We start from the raw sequence: 13805 nt of genomic DNA, 5'->3' as shown, positions 1-13805 counted from the left end.
CGTGATTATGGCTTCGAGTGGCATACGTGTTTTGTCTCCTAAAGACATTGATAGAACAGTAGCTGTGAATGTGTTCAAACTCTTTTTCACTCACGAGCTGATAGCTCTAATCTTGCGTGAAATGTATTTTTTTTTGTACTATAAAGCATAGTGTGTTGTGAACATTTTGTTCAAAGTTTTACTAAAATTCATCAATTATTAGGGAAGTTGTGCCCATATAAGTAAAATGATGCACTTTCAAACTCAAAATTAAATCCCCAAGCAGAAAATCCTCCAACAGCACAGTATAGACTTTGGATTTAAATGCTCCCACGCTGAGGGGTTAATCTTTTCATTTTTAGATGATAAAATGGAATAATGAATTTTGAACTGCATGGTAGCAAGCATTCTCAAAAATGAATCTTTTTTTAAACTTGTTTGTGAATGAAATTTTGATTTGTTATTGTTACCAAAAACATGAACTTTGCTATAAACGCATACAAAAAAATGAAAAACGTGAATGTGTTTGTAAACTTCCTTTTACAAAATTCCATGTGCTTCAGCTATCAGTATCTAACAGACAAGTAAACTTTTTATGCACGACATGTTAGTCTTCATACTAAATGGCACAAGTATTGTTCCTCTTCCATTGGTCTGCAAGGCCACATTTTTGGCCGTGAACTAATGTCAGGGCAAACTCAAATAACTTGACCTTGAAAGTTAGTTTCATAGCAATGCCAAATTATATCATAGGTTAGACAATATGAAATGCATGATTGTTGACAGACTCTGGTGATGGACCATCTCAAAGTAACGAGTTTATCTGTTTCTTAGGTTTGTTTGGATATTAGTGATGGCATTCTTGTCTGCAATTATAAAAGAGTTATGATGAGAGGGGCACATACCAGTGTATGCCAAGATGAGCATGGATAACCATTTCAAATGCTGTCTAAACATTTCATCTCAGGACCAGTTCTAAGCACAAAGAGTGAGTGAGGCTAACTTTCATGTGGCCTACTGGAAGTAATACAGATGTATTGCATAACTGTAGCAACAGGATAAATATGGTGAAGTGCAGATCAACTCAGGAACAAGTTCACTTAAGTGTTATGAACGCCCTTGCTTACACTTGTATATATATATATATATATCTGTATATTCGGGTTACCTTTGTTTGATTAATCTATTGATGATTGTTTGATATTTCTTTATTTCATCTTACATATTGAAATACATGAGTAAACATGTTATGAAGCAAGATCCGGAGAAGTTGCAGTGAACTGCAACCACACTTTGGTCAGCTGCAACCACAAGTTGCATCCTGTAAGACAAGCCCATCCGAGTTGCAGTTAGCAGGGAAAACCTTAGAAGGATATTGGGAAATCCAAGGCGTACGTGACTTGAGGACAGGAGTTGTGAAAGAGGAAATGACGTACGAATGAAGACATCAAATCGGACACCTTCTTTTATAAAATATTGTTTAGAATTAGGGTGTGGACAACCAATCAGAATTCATGTATTAAATGTTGCTTGTCATGTGATGCATGATGAAACACATATTTAAGGGATACTTTTTGGAAATTAGTTATTCTCTTCAGTACGCATAGACTGTGATAAAACGAACCTTAGTCAGAGGGGAGGTCTTGGTGTTCGTCCGAACATTTGACTACTATGGGACTTCATAGAATTAAACAGAGATGGGTGTTTCTGCTGGCATACGCATGTAAGTAAAGAACTGAATAATCTTACGAGCCACACAGTAATAAAGCATAATGTAGTACAGAAGGTGACTGATTAATTGTCAAGTAGAGAAACGATTTGAAGTATATAAAAGTTGTTATATTCACTTATCAATGTATTTGATTTATTTTCTTGAATTAATTGTTTGAAATATATTTATGTTAAAACCGTGTTGTGATTGATTGGGTTAACTTTGGGTAATAAGTTACCTATGGTTAGGTAGGGTAGGCACCTGTCTGTGTCCCCATCCTCCAGCCATAACATAAGACACTTAAGGGCGGTATCGCACTAGGATGCCATGGCAGCGACACCAACAGCGATGCCATGGCGTCCAGCTTCCAGACAAGCTGCCAGCTTTCGACGCCAGTCGAGCGAACAGATGGATCAACATTATGAGATCACGAAATGAAGGGCTATTAGCAAGGAGAAATGCCAACTTTTATCACTTTTGAGAAAATGAGATTTACCTTTATCAAAACTACATACCTGGAGTGAATTTCAAATCTGTAACAAAATAAATAAGTAAGAAAAATTCTTCAAACACACACTTTGCACGTCCATACCATTATTGAATTTGAAATGTTTCAGTTCTTGCAAATCACATGTAATATTACATGAACAAACTTTATTTGTTTAATAAAACATTATAAAAGCAGGTTTCTTCTTAATTCACATTATTTCAGATATCAGGGTTCCAAAGTTTGCAGTGAGAAAATTTCAATATTAAATTCTTTCACGTTGTTCGCCAGTGACTGCTTAAACTGTTTTTGGCATTTTCATCTTGACGCTGAGATTTGTTCCTTTCTAACTTTCCTGAAAATAATTTTCATTTTATTTCCCTGCCCTCATGATTCAATGACACTGGAATTTGCTGACTAACATCTAGTGAGTCTGTTTCCAGAACACTGAATCTGTTGTCCAGTTTAACTTGAGAAGCATCATTAGCATCTTATGACCAAGCCTTTCCATAGCATTGACAATTTCCATATCGGATCTATTTCGTTTCTATTTTAAACATGTTGGATTCTTCACCCTAACCACTGAGGTCCATTTATGACTTGAAAAGATGTCAAACCATCAGAAACAGATTCAGTTTCTATTCTTCAGACTCAGTCTCTCATATACATTATTAATATACTACTTTTGTAAATTTAAAGGAACTGTGAATTATTCATTAAAAGAAAACCTGACAATTTTAAGCGGATTACATGTCCAGTGAACACTTCATTACGTATTATTATAAACAGCACGCCTGAACTTCACTGCATCGATTCAGTAAAGTATATTTTTTAGAACAGGAAATATTTAATATGCTTGTTAGTTACTGGTATACATTTGAAGAGTCTGAATTCTTTTCCATTCTGTAGTGTTTTAATACATGTGAAATGGGGTTTAACCCTTTGAAGCCGAAGCTCGTCTTCATAATATTTACGAATCCAGACCGTACCGCGAAGAAAACACTTCACCTCACCATTACGAAAATCAGCTGGTTAACCCTTTGAAACCGAAGCTCGTCTTCATAATATTTACGAATCCAGACCGTACCGCGAAGAAAACACTTCACCTCACCATTACGAAAATCAGCTGGTTAACCCTTTGAAACCGAAGCTCGTCTTCATAATATTTACGAATCCAGACCGTACCGCGAAGAAAACACTTCACTTAACCATTAGAAGTCGAATCAGGCGGTACCACATAAGATTTAACATCCCGGTCAAAGCCTTAATTGTCTTGGGCATAAATGAAACCTGCTTTGCACATTTCTTCATTAATGGTCTCTTAATTCACTTTTTTATCTGAATCCTGTGAATAAATTTTGAATGTTTATTGTTTTATGCATTACATTCAGTAAATCAGTCCTGATTTGTAAATACTAATCATGTTTCAATTTTTGTTGTATATGTCAATACAAAAGATATGCCAGAGTTATATATTCATATACCTAACCTGCAAAAGAAGGAAAGAGCTCTGGTAAAGTGTTGCCTAGAAATGACACTTTGTTATCATCCATGAATATGCCCATTTCTTTGGGTCTTAACCATGAAATCTCTCATTACATAATATCCTCCATCCATCTTTGGTCAAAGTATTCTGTGAACTTCATTTTCAGATACTGCCTACTTCATTCTTTTTCTAGAGTAAGAAAGAAAGCTTGAACTCTTGAGAAACAACAAATAAATGTTAAGTTTCATATATTTTACCTTATGTTGTTGTGCAAAGGAAAAGTACATACTCAGTTTTATAAAATTATTAAGTATTCCTTGTCTTTTTTATATTTAGGCACTTTATTCACAGTCAAGACGCCACACAATCTTGTTCATGAAATATCTTACTTTTCTTCTTCTTAATAATAATAAACTGTACTAACTTATAAGCAGCTCTCCAATATCAGTTTTTTTTCTGCAAAAAGTTTGCTAGGATTCTTGAGTCATTGTCTAAACATTAAATATGGCTGCTGTGGCCTCAAACACAACGATTTTTTATTTGCCTAACTCACCAAAACTTACCTGAATTAATAAACAATAACTGTATTTTGCCTACACTGCATCTTTTTAGGTTCATATGATTCTCAAAATAGACTGATTCTGCTCCTAAACAGTATTAAGCAATGATTTTTATAATGGAGAAAGGTGCATAAAGTTTCCTTTGAGACAAAATCTGAATTTTTTAATGGTATGATGTAGAGGACCTTCTGGCTTAAAGAGTGTTGAAAATCCATTAATTTTAAACTTCATTTGTTCTACTTCCTACTTTCTAGACTTTTCAAATATGTTAAACAATTTGACTTGATAGCAGACAAAAATTACAAGACCCTTTGTTGAAGACAAACTTTGTTGACATACTGCAAGTAATTATCCTCAAAAGAATTTGTTGGTAATAAGTATCTGATTGTTTTCACCAATTTCAATTAACAATTATGTAAAATTCTACTAATTTCGGTTAATGAAATGAATAATTCTGCCATATGATGATCTCTATAATAGAAAGCCATACGTTTATACAAACACTTTGTCAGTTTTCGGAGATGAGTTGCAGTAAACTTCTAGTGGTGTTGAAGATGGCTTGTCTTCTGGATTGTTGTGTCTGGTAGAAGTTTGCCAGCGTTCTAAGTCCTTGATGGCAGCAGCAACACCTCTGAAAAGCCATTAAACTGCTGCCAGAATACACGACAACACAGAAAACAAATCATCTTCATATTTGCCGCCGTGATAACCTAAAATTTTATATTTACTTTGTGGTGTAGCAGTCAGGCAAACGAAAACATAATAAAACCATACTATAAGGGACAATTTAAACTTGATAGCCGGAAAAATGTGATTTAATATTAACTGCTGAACTTTTAAAGTCGTTTCTAATAAGGTTTTCTCTCCTATCTATCAGTTTGTGGCTTTCTACGCTATATTTATTTGTGAAATTACATCGATTATTTTGTTGTATTGTATGCTGAAAGATGGCAGCACAAACCTATCCTGGTCATCTGCGCCATCTGTAAGCACTTGAACAAAATGAATTATTTCGATGACTAAAACAAAAAAATGGCGTGCGCAGAGGCAGCAGGATCGATTTGAATTACACTGCCCCCTACACTGTTTTCAGGCTGCCGGACAAAATGGAAGAAAATAAGACACACAACATCAAAATTAAATGGAAGGCTACGGATTTGTTATGGTTGGATATCGTGAATGATGATCCTTATACGTGTGAAATATGTATTTTGTGGTTTTGATACTAAGAATAGCGACAGGTGAAGGAAAATTGTGAAGAATGTCACTCTTACATACTTTGTGAGTAACACAATTCAAAACTTATTAAGATGCTGGATTTATATTATGTTATTGTTTTTACATTGACAAGTAATTTGTGTACAGTATTTTTGCTTTTAGACGCATTTTATAGGCAACTCTTTGTTTTTAATCAATTGTAAATAGGTGAGGTATAAGATAAATTTGTCCCTGCCCCTATTCATGACAAAATATTGGTGCCTGGTGACAGTAGTTTCCTAATTAAGAGTATGCTATTAATTAAAAGAAATCTAGTATTAGTGTGGTTACAGTGTATAAGCACTTCTGTAATTATTTATTTTCAGACAGTTCATATACATTCACTCTTCAGTAATTCACAGGTGTTGAAAGCTGTGTAGTGTGTGTGTGTGTACGTATATATATTAGTTCTAATATTTGTTAATGGTAACTTTATTTCCAGTAGCAAATTTTTTGTCAGATTTTTTTAAATTAGTTAATCCTTGTAAAATATGTTTCGCATGGTCTTCTGTGCATTTATTAATAATGTGTAACATCCAGTTTGTAACCGGTAAGAATACACCTAACCTTAGTAGCATATATGAAACAAAAGCTCTCAGCAGATACTTACATTTGAGAGTAATTTGTATTTCTTGCTGAGATACATTTCTTTTATACATTTTACATTTATATCCAATACACATTGAATAGTAGTCATGGACCCAGTTGCAATGTAAAAGTATGCTTCCTCTATGCTGAAGCATCATGTCATGAAACAAAGGTCTGCATATTTACTTGATGGATGTGGAGCATAATTTGGACTATGTGCCCAACCATTTAAACTTCCGTAGCGCTAATATATGATTCATATTCATCTGTTAAACTGATGAAGCATCACAGTTCATGATTAATTGAATAAAATGAGGTGGGGAGGTCGTGTAGCATGCACAATTTTATGTGGATGGCCTAAAAAGAAGAAACCACTCGTGAATCATAGATGTTGATGTTACGGTGTGGAATGGATTCAGCTGGTTTAGTGTAGGATCCAATGGCATACTTTTGTGAATATGGTAGTGTACTTTTTGGATCCATTAACAGTAAGGAGACCAGCTGAACTAACTCCACGGAACAAAGTCCTCCTTGAGAAGTTAATACTGTGCTCATCTGGATAAAAAATTCCTCACCATTTATGCAAAGCCAAAGGTTCGTTACGGTACTCACAAGACTGGCCGCCATCCTCCAACTCTGTATCAAAACATCAATTTTGGTATTATCCTCCCATCTTCTCCTAGGCATTCGGAGTGTAACCAAAATTTTGTATGTATTTCTGATTTTCCTCAAATGCTGCACGTGCCCTGTCCACGTCAGCACCTTCAATTTGATCGTGTCAAGCCAAGCAACTGTTATATGTATTTTCAAGAGAGTCCTTGAATCATTGGTCCATAAATTAGCATTTACAAGCTGCTGAGTAGACTAGTTTTGTTATAATCGTTCCTGATGACGTGTGCAAAGTGCAGATGAGTGTAACTGGAATAAAGCATTGTGAAAATTACAATTTGAGAATTGTTCTGTAGTGCACTTCGAATCCCGTGGTACATTATATGTGATGTTTGTTGGGTGTTACGCCAATGTTTTTCCACATTGTAGGTACAATAGTCAACAAAGCTAATCATTACAAGCACGTCTAAACATGTTTATTTGCGATATTATGTACAAGTGCCAGTGATCGAATGGATTATTTAACGACGCTCCAAGAACATTACAAAGATATCGGATGCCAAGTTTTTAAGGTGTTATCTCGAACTGTTTCTCGAGAATGGCGGAGTAGGTGGGCAACTGCGAAAGTCCCCTAGAAAATCAAGTCGGTGGGATTTGTTTCTAGAGCTCGACTGTATCTCAAGCATAGCTGCGAATAACTTTTCCTTTGGTGGGGGAGAGTGACCCGAGAACTTTGATTGTTGTCATTTAAACCAGGCCCGTTCAGTCCTCTTCTGCAAGCCCCTCTTAACATCAGTAAACGTCTACTACACAGCCATCTTTAAAACTGTGTGGTTTTGCATTTTTTTAAAGAATTCAAGGTTTTTGGAGGAACAGAAATAGATTCTTCTGTTGTCAGTATTATTATTGTTGTTGTTTCCTGCAGTAGGTCGTAGACAGAATATAGGGTCTATTTATATAGGAACGTAACGATAACGACACGAGCCCTTGACGATTTTTCAGAAAACATTATTCAACGTTTTTTAATGAAACTGTTTTAGGAAAAATATCGTTGGAGACGTAAGTCGGCGAGACTCGTTCGCGGAACGGACGAGCTCGGAGTCAATATAAACAGTTCCATTGAAAAACGTTGAATAATATTTTCTGAAAAATCGCCAAGGGCTCGTGTCGTTATCTTCACGTTCCTATATAAATAGACCCTATAGGGCACTGTAACATCAGAATGGCGGACGTGGAATTGTTTTTATTTAAATTTAATTTGCATTGTATTTTGTGTAATCGACGTACCTCATATGTGTGCTGGGTCGGAATGCATTATTTTTAATATTATACTTCGATATGAAGATACGTTTGACTTTAATAATGCAGAAAACGTTTGTAAATGAATCCTTATCATTTAAAAATCACGATTGCAGGATTTTGAACTCAGCCCGTGAGCTGTGGCCCTCCCGTTTTGTTTTATAAATGCCCTGTTTACCAGTTCCTCTGCTGTCAGACTGAATTTGGAGTTGAAATCAATGTAACTTGTTTTTATTTGTTATCAAAAGTTTAGCTTCTTATTTGAATAATATGAGATTTTGTGTTTTACGGCGGTCAATGTCTGTGGTGTTCTTCAGGACTGCAGACTCAGAATTTGGACGACCTTGAGTTATAAATCTACGCCGATTGGATCGATGTTGCTTTGAGCGCAGTGATGGCGCTGGTGAAGTCTTGTTTCATTATCAGGCAATAGGCGTATAGTCTTATCGCGATAGTTGTGTTATAGAAAGCGTTGGAATTTTGGGGTGGGAGTAAAGCCTTCGGATTCATCATCTTCATAGCAGTTAGTTTTGTTTTTAATTTGAATGCATTGTATTTGCATAATAATTTACGTGTCTGAATTTAATTTGTTAATTTCCATCGCTTCACATCCAACATGCATCCGCGTTATGAAAACAGCATTCTCTTATAAATCAATGGCGTTATAGCCAGTTCGCGTTGTGAAAACACGCGTTACAGTATCTTAATGAAACTCTTTTATTATGTTTACTTCAAATAATTCAGTCCAATATTTGGTATTACTATTATGCGTGTTGTTGGTTGACTCTGCAGGGTTAGACAGTTGTCGGTTCCTTAATTCTCTGGGCGAAGTTCGGCCTTCATTTATTTTTATGTGGTTTGAGGTTATGACCGTCCACTCTCTTTGTTTCGCTCCAGCTAACTCAGGGTCGCTCACGGAGATCGAACGTAGAATGAATGAAGCGATGGCGATCAAGTCTTCTCACACCATACAACGCGGTGGTAGCGATCAGTTTGAAATATCGCGTAAGCACAAGATCGTAAACGATGCATCGATTATCTCGTCTGTAAGAAGAAGCGATACTCTTGTCAGCGCTGGTTGATGATGAGAAGCGGCAAGCCAGGTAATTATTCATTTTATTGTGTACAATTGTAGAAATTTGAGAAGTAATTACAAATATTAACATCACAATTAATATATATTAATGAATTAATATATTTTTCAGAAAGAAGCGTAAGAAAACGTGGTTTCTGCTTCATGAACATGAAGGAGAATTTCATACTTTATATCAGCAACTGTGACAACATGAAGAACGTTTCTATATTACATTCGGATGCCAATTGTATGCTTTGATGATGTACTGGACCTAATTAAGGGAGATATAAGGAAGAAATGTACGAAGTACAGGTGACCTATTGAACCCGTGGAACGCCTAGCAGTTGCCTTGAGGTAAGGGGATGCACAGACAGTTTTCATTAGAAAAAAATAACTTATTTGAGACAAACAACTATGACATTTGTTCAGTTTAATAATTAATTAAAGAATACGTGACAAAATTACAAGCTTCCCACTTAATTCAACAATTTCTCAGAAATCTTACGTGTTACAGAATTTTCAAAAGAAATATCACTTTGAAAAGAAATTTACAATATTGTGTTACGTAACATCTTTACAATGCTTTTCCAAAATCCTGAAGCCAGCTTGCAGATGTAGTCGTATTTTCAAGATCTATGCTCTGCGAAGGTAGGTTACTTTCGGAGCTATACTGTGAGCAACCTGCTGATCTTGAACGTCCTGGACTAGGCGTACTGCAGTGACAATTTGATCTAGTAGCATCTTGCATTAATATTTGTGCAATTTTAAATTTCACTACTGTTTGCCATCGTGGTGAGAATTTCTTAATGGTTTTGGCATATCCCATACAGAGTAAATCAACATCATCATAGGCTGAGTTTTCGATCGGTCTATTTTCCAAATAATTCAATATTTGTCCTACTAAAGAAGAATGCTGGGGAGATGTTTCTCCACCTTTCTTTTTTGAATACGGGTGGATGGAGGATATGCCGGTCTGGAAAAACTTTCCTGTCCAGGTTGAAGGTGTGATGATATGACTTAAGCCTGTTGAGTGCCTTTAGCTTCTTCAGTCAGAATAGATTCAGATTCATCTACTTCGGAATTAAGGACGGAATCTGGGATGGATATATTTGACTCTGTACTTGAAAAACTGTAGAAAAGGGCTGAAAAATGACATCTGCTGGACCCATGGCCAAGTTTTATATCTATTCAGACTTTTCGCTGCTTGCCCTGTACGCGTCTTCTCAGCTCTTAGGTGTTTCCAGTTCTTCACCTCCTGACCTGAAAAGCACACAATCAGACATCACCTAAGTGACAAATGTTTTCATTTATATTTTCTGCTTCAGGTTTCTAGCAACTGGTGACTCTTATAGCACAACAGGCCACGGCTTTCGGATGGGATTTTCTACAGTTAGTGGTATTGTTAAGGAAGTATGTGACACAATTTGGAAACGTTTGCAGCCTAGTTACATGCCTGAACCTACAAAAGAAATGTGGGAAGAAACAATATTAGGTTTTAATGAAACGTGACAGTTTCCTAATTGTGTTGGAAGCATTGATGTGAAACACATTACCATAAAGTGTACAAATAATTCTGGTTCAAACTATTTTAGCTATTTGAAAAAAATATTTGATAGTTTTAATGGCTATTGTTGACCACAATCACAAATTTATTTGTATAGACGTAGGTGGTATGGGGAGAAAGATAGCTGATGGAACATTTAATATTCCAGCAGATAGGTCCTTGCCTGGTCAGAACGAACTCACTCCTTGTGTCGTAATAGGCGTCGAAGCATTTCCACTACGATGCGCCCCTTTCCATACAGACAATCAAGAGAGGACTACAAAAAGGAGATCTACAATAAGCGACTCTTTCGAGCTCGACGTGTTGTAGAAAATGCGTTTGGAATTTTAGCTCAAAAGTGGAGGATGTTTCTTGGGGAAATTCAGGTATAAAAGTGGAAACTACTGTATGTATTGTAAAGGCCGCATGCATTCTACATAATTATTTGCGTTCAAAAAACTCTGGTTTGAGGTTCGAGCACTTACTAGAACCTCAAGAAGCAATAGCAGAGGCTCTTGGAAACCTACAACTAGAAGGAAAAAGGGCAACTCATTTATCTGCTCAGATACGTGATAGATTTGTTAACTATTTCAATACGTAAAAAGCTGTACTTTTACTCCATTTATTGTAATAACATAACAGACTGATTTACAAGAGCAGTATTTGTATATTAAGCATTGTTGTCATAAGATAAATATGAAGAAAACTATTACATAAGTGTTTAAGTATTTACTTAACATAATTGACGTGTGTAATTATTCTGTTAAAGTTATTTTGTATACAACTATGAATAATAGATTAAATAATTGATGAAAATAAATGGGAAATGTGTGAACTTACAGCTTGTTCCTAGCGATCTGCCTATTTGTTCCCAGACTTCATCTTTCTTTTTTATATTCTTGTAATCAGGATGCGACAAATTAAATAATTTTACTTCTTCAATAAGTTGCCCTGTTGTACTCTTTGTTCATGCTAACACACAATGACGCGGGCAGCGATCAAACTCGACAAACTGCATCTGATCGCCACCGCGGAGTAGATCGCTGCACTGTCCGGAACGCTGCCCGCAAGATCGCTGCCTGTCTGAAAGCAGGAAATATCTGACCGCTACATCGCTCTGGTGTGCGGGAGCCTTTACAATCGTATCTTTGTTCAAAGGGACTTTGCCACAATTGGCAACGCAGCATTCCTTCTCATAATTCCAGTACACGATCATAAACGTAAGCATGCGGACGTTTACTCACTGTAGCTCTTGCGAAATGGAAACTGTCCATTCAGTGCATGTTCGTGTCATGTGTGAACTGAGGCGTGTTGGTTGTGACTTGTTAAAAGTCCATGGAAATGAAGTTCTGCGCTGCCTTGAAGTAAGTGATTTCTGAGTGAGTTGTGTACCGTGAAGTCTCCTTGTGTTACTAGGGGATCCGGGGGGAATGCAAACCTTATATTATTATGGCAGGTGTTAATTGTAAGTCTTCTATAACGAAAATAAGTCATGATAGGCTGTGGCTGTGCGATATACAATGTGATGGTGGAATCAATATGCTGAAATATTTTTAACATCCTTCGATTGATAGAGGCAGTTCAGCAGTGGCAGCCATCAAAACAAAGTATCGTTCTACGATGAACGTGGAAAGCGACCTCAGAACGGCCATTTTAAAAGTACAGAGCATTTACCTGGCAAGACGTATTTTATTTTGGATGTTTTTAGATTGACTGTTAATTTAAAATCTTGTATTTGTTGCTGTCGTAAATAAATTATTCAACACTTTTATATTTTATTGACATTTCAATTCGTGTCTGTACTATTGGACCATGCATTTTACATCGATTAATAATGTGGTATACCTTGTTTGCCACCAGTTTAGATTTTATTTTTTGTAATTAAAAATATTACAGTCATGGCGTTGTGTGTGACTCAATTTCACACCTCTGTCCCAATCTCTACACATTCACCCTGATGATGGCAACTGCAGTGTTTGGCGAAACGTTTGATAACTGTCAACATTTGACGCGGCCTGTCCTCGTTATGTTAATGTTTGTAATCAGAACGTAACGGAGAAAACATCGAGCAGGTTGACTTGTCTCGGCATTTGTTTGCAGAGACTCAGTAAAACCACGAAACCCCTAATCACGATCTATAGCTGCTCAACGCCACTTAGATCCTTAGTACACTGGCATTCTCTGTACAAATCTGACTTCAGCACTGGTTCAGATTTGTCACAAATTTTCTCCTAAACGTTGACTTTCACCTGGCGAGTTCTACTTTCAACCCTGCGTGCCAGTTTCGTCTGCTTAGTGCTGAAACGGAAATGACGGTCGAGAACAAGTGCGTGCATGTTCGTAGGATAAAAAGGGTAAGTTTAGTCATGTATGTGGGGTACGCATGCGCAGCTGCTAGGTCCCCCTCCTGCTGGACCCTCAGAATACGACCATTCAGCCCCTCTGTCAATGTGATCCCCTCGATTTCCGCTCCCACACCTTCATGTTTACATTTACAGTTTATTTCTCTTACGCTAGATGTCGGACCAGTCATCCTTTGGGTGCGCATGTGCGTTGCATTTACAGCTAGTGCATTTCTCTTACGCTAGATGTCAGACGCTGCGTTCTCAGCACGTCCTGCCTGTGGTCTACCGCTCGTCTTTGTGCAACTGTTTCAGTGCTGTGGCTGTCTTTGTGTGAGAAGCGTCTCCAGATTTGGTTTGGTTCGCGTTTAAATATATGCTGTGGCGTCTGTTGTTTACGTCGTGTCCATTACTTATCTTTGTTCTCAATTTGTAAGACGAGAATATACAAAGGTAGATAGACGAAACGTGTGCAGAAAACATGGAATATTGCGTTCTGTTATTTATGCGCGAGCGTTAATTTAAAAAAAGTAATTTCCGTTTGTCGTAATTGTGTGTGTGGTGGTTCAACGTAGCAGTCAGAATTTCGTGTGATAACTCATCATCCCCATCTGGGGAACATCCTTCCAAAATGGTTAGCAAGTGAGTATGCTGTGTTACTAAATATTTTTATAATAAATTTAGAAAAGTAGGCAGAATTGTTACAAACACAGTCAAACTGGTTTCCACATACAAACTCTTGAAAATGCGTTACTATGGTAACCCGCGCGTAAATGTACTCTTGGTTTCTGTGTTGCCCACTGTGACTGCAGGGTTTGCAGGTGTGTAAGCTTGGCAGCTACGTAGCTGTAGGATGAGTTGTACGCCTA

At 36.9% G+C, this 13805-nt stretch overlaps 1 protein-coding gene and 2 long non-coding RNA genes across 10 annotated transcripts in view; 1 reads left to right on the top strand and 2 right to left on the bottom strand.

The window, feature by feature from the left end:
* Window positions 1-16: 16 nt before the first annotated feature.
* Window positions 17-13805, top strand: part of LOC110829762 (protein pellino) — a 28984-nt gene continuing 15195 nt past the window's right edge. For 5 of the 8 annotated variants that reach the window (XR_015533998.1, XM_087344539.1, XM_022063844.2 and 2 more), the window contains exon 1: window positions 11832-11958. Coding sequence is in view for 7 of the 8 variants with exons in the window: in XM_087344539.1 (XP_087200665.1) it covers window positions 11930-11958 (29 nt within the window). In the remaining variant the exon portion in view is untranslated. Of the gene's footprint in view, window positions 1703-5115; window positions 5505-11831; window positions 11959-13232; window positions 13579-13805 lie in introns of those variants that run through there. The other 3 variants (XM_087344537.1, XM_022063842.2, XM_022063843.2) reach the window with 3 other exon arrangements.
* On the bottom strand, window positions 3895-5125 carry LOC147874676 (uncharacterized). The gene is made up of 2 exons (XR_015534007.1): window positions 4952-5125; window positions 3895-4870 (listed from the first exon to the last, which is right to left on the bottom strand). It is a non-coding gene; the product is annotated as an uncharacterized LOC147874676 (long non-coding RNA).
* Window positions 9462-11574, bottom strand: LOC147874675 (uncharacterized). The gene is made up of 2 exons (XR_015534003.1): window positions 11435-11574; window positions 9462-10311 (listed from the first exon to the last, which is right to left on the bottom strand). It is a non-coding gene; the product is annotated as an uncharacterized LOC147874675 (long non-coding RNA).

The sequence above is a fragment of the Zootermopsis nevadensis genome, unplaced genomic scaffold, assembly GCF_977971745.1.
Source record: "Zootermopsis nevadensis isolate Lab colony 2312 unplaced genomic scaffold, Znev_1.0 Znev_ptg000007l, whole genome shotgun sequence".
Classification (NCBI taxonomy): Eukaryota; Metazoa; Arthropoda; class Insecta; order Blattodea; family Termopsidae; genus Zootermopsis; species Zootermopsis nevadensis.
This window is presented reverse-complemented; position numbering and strand designations above follow the sequence as displayed.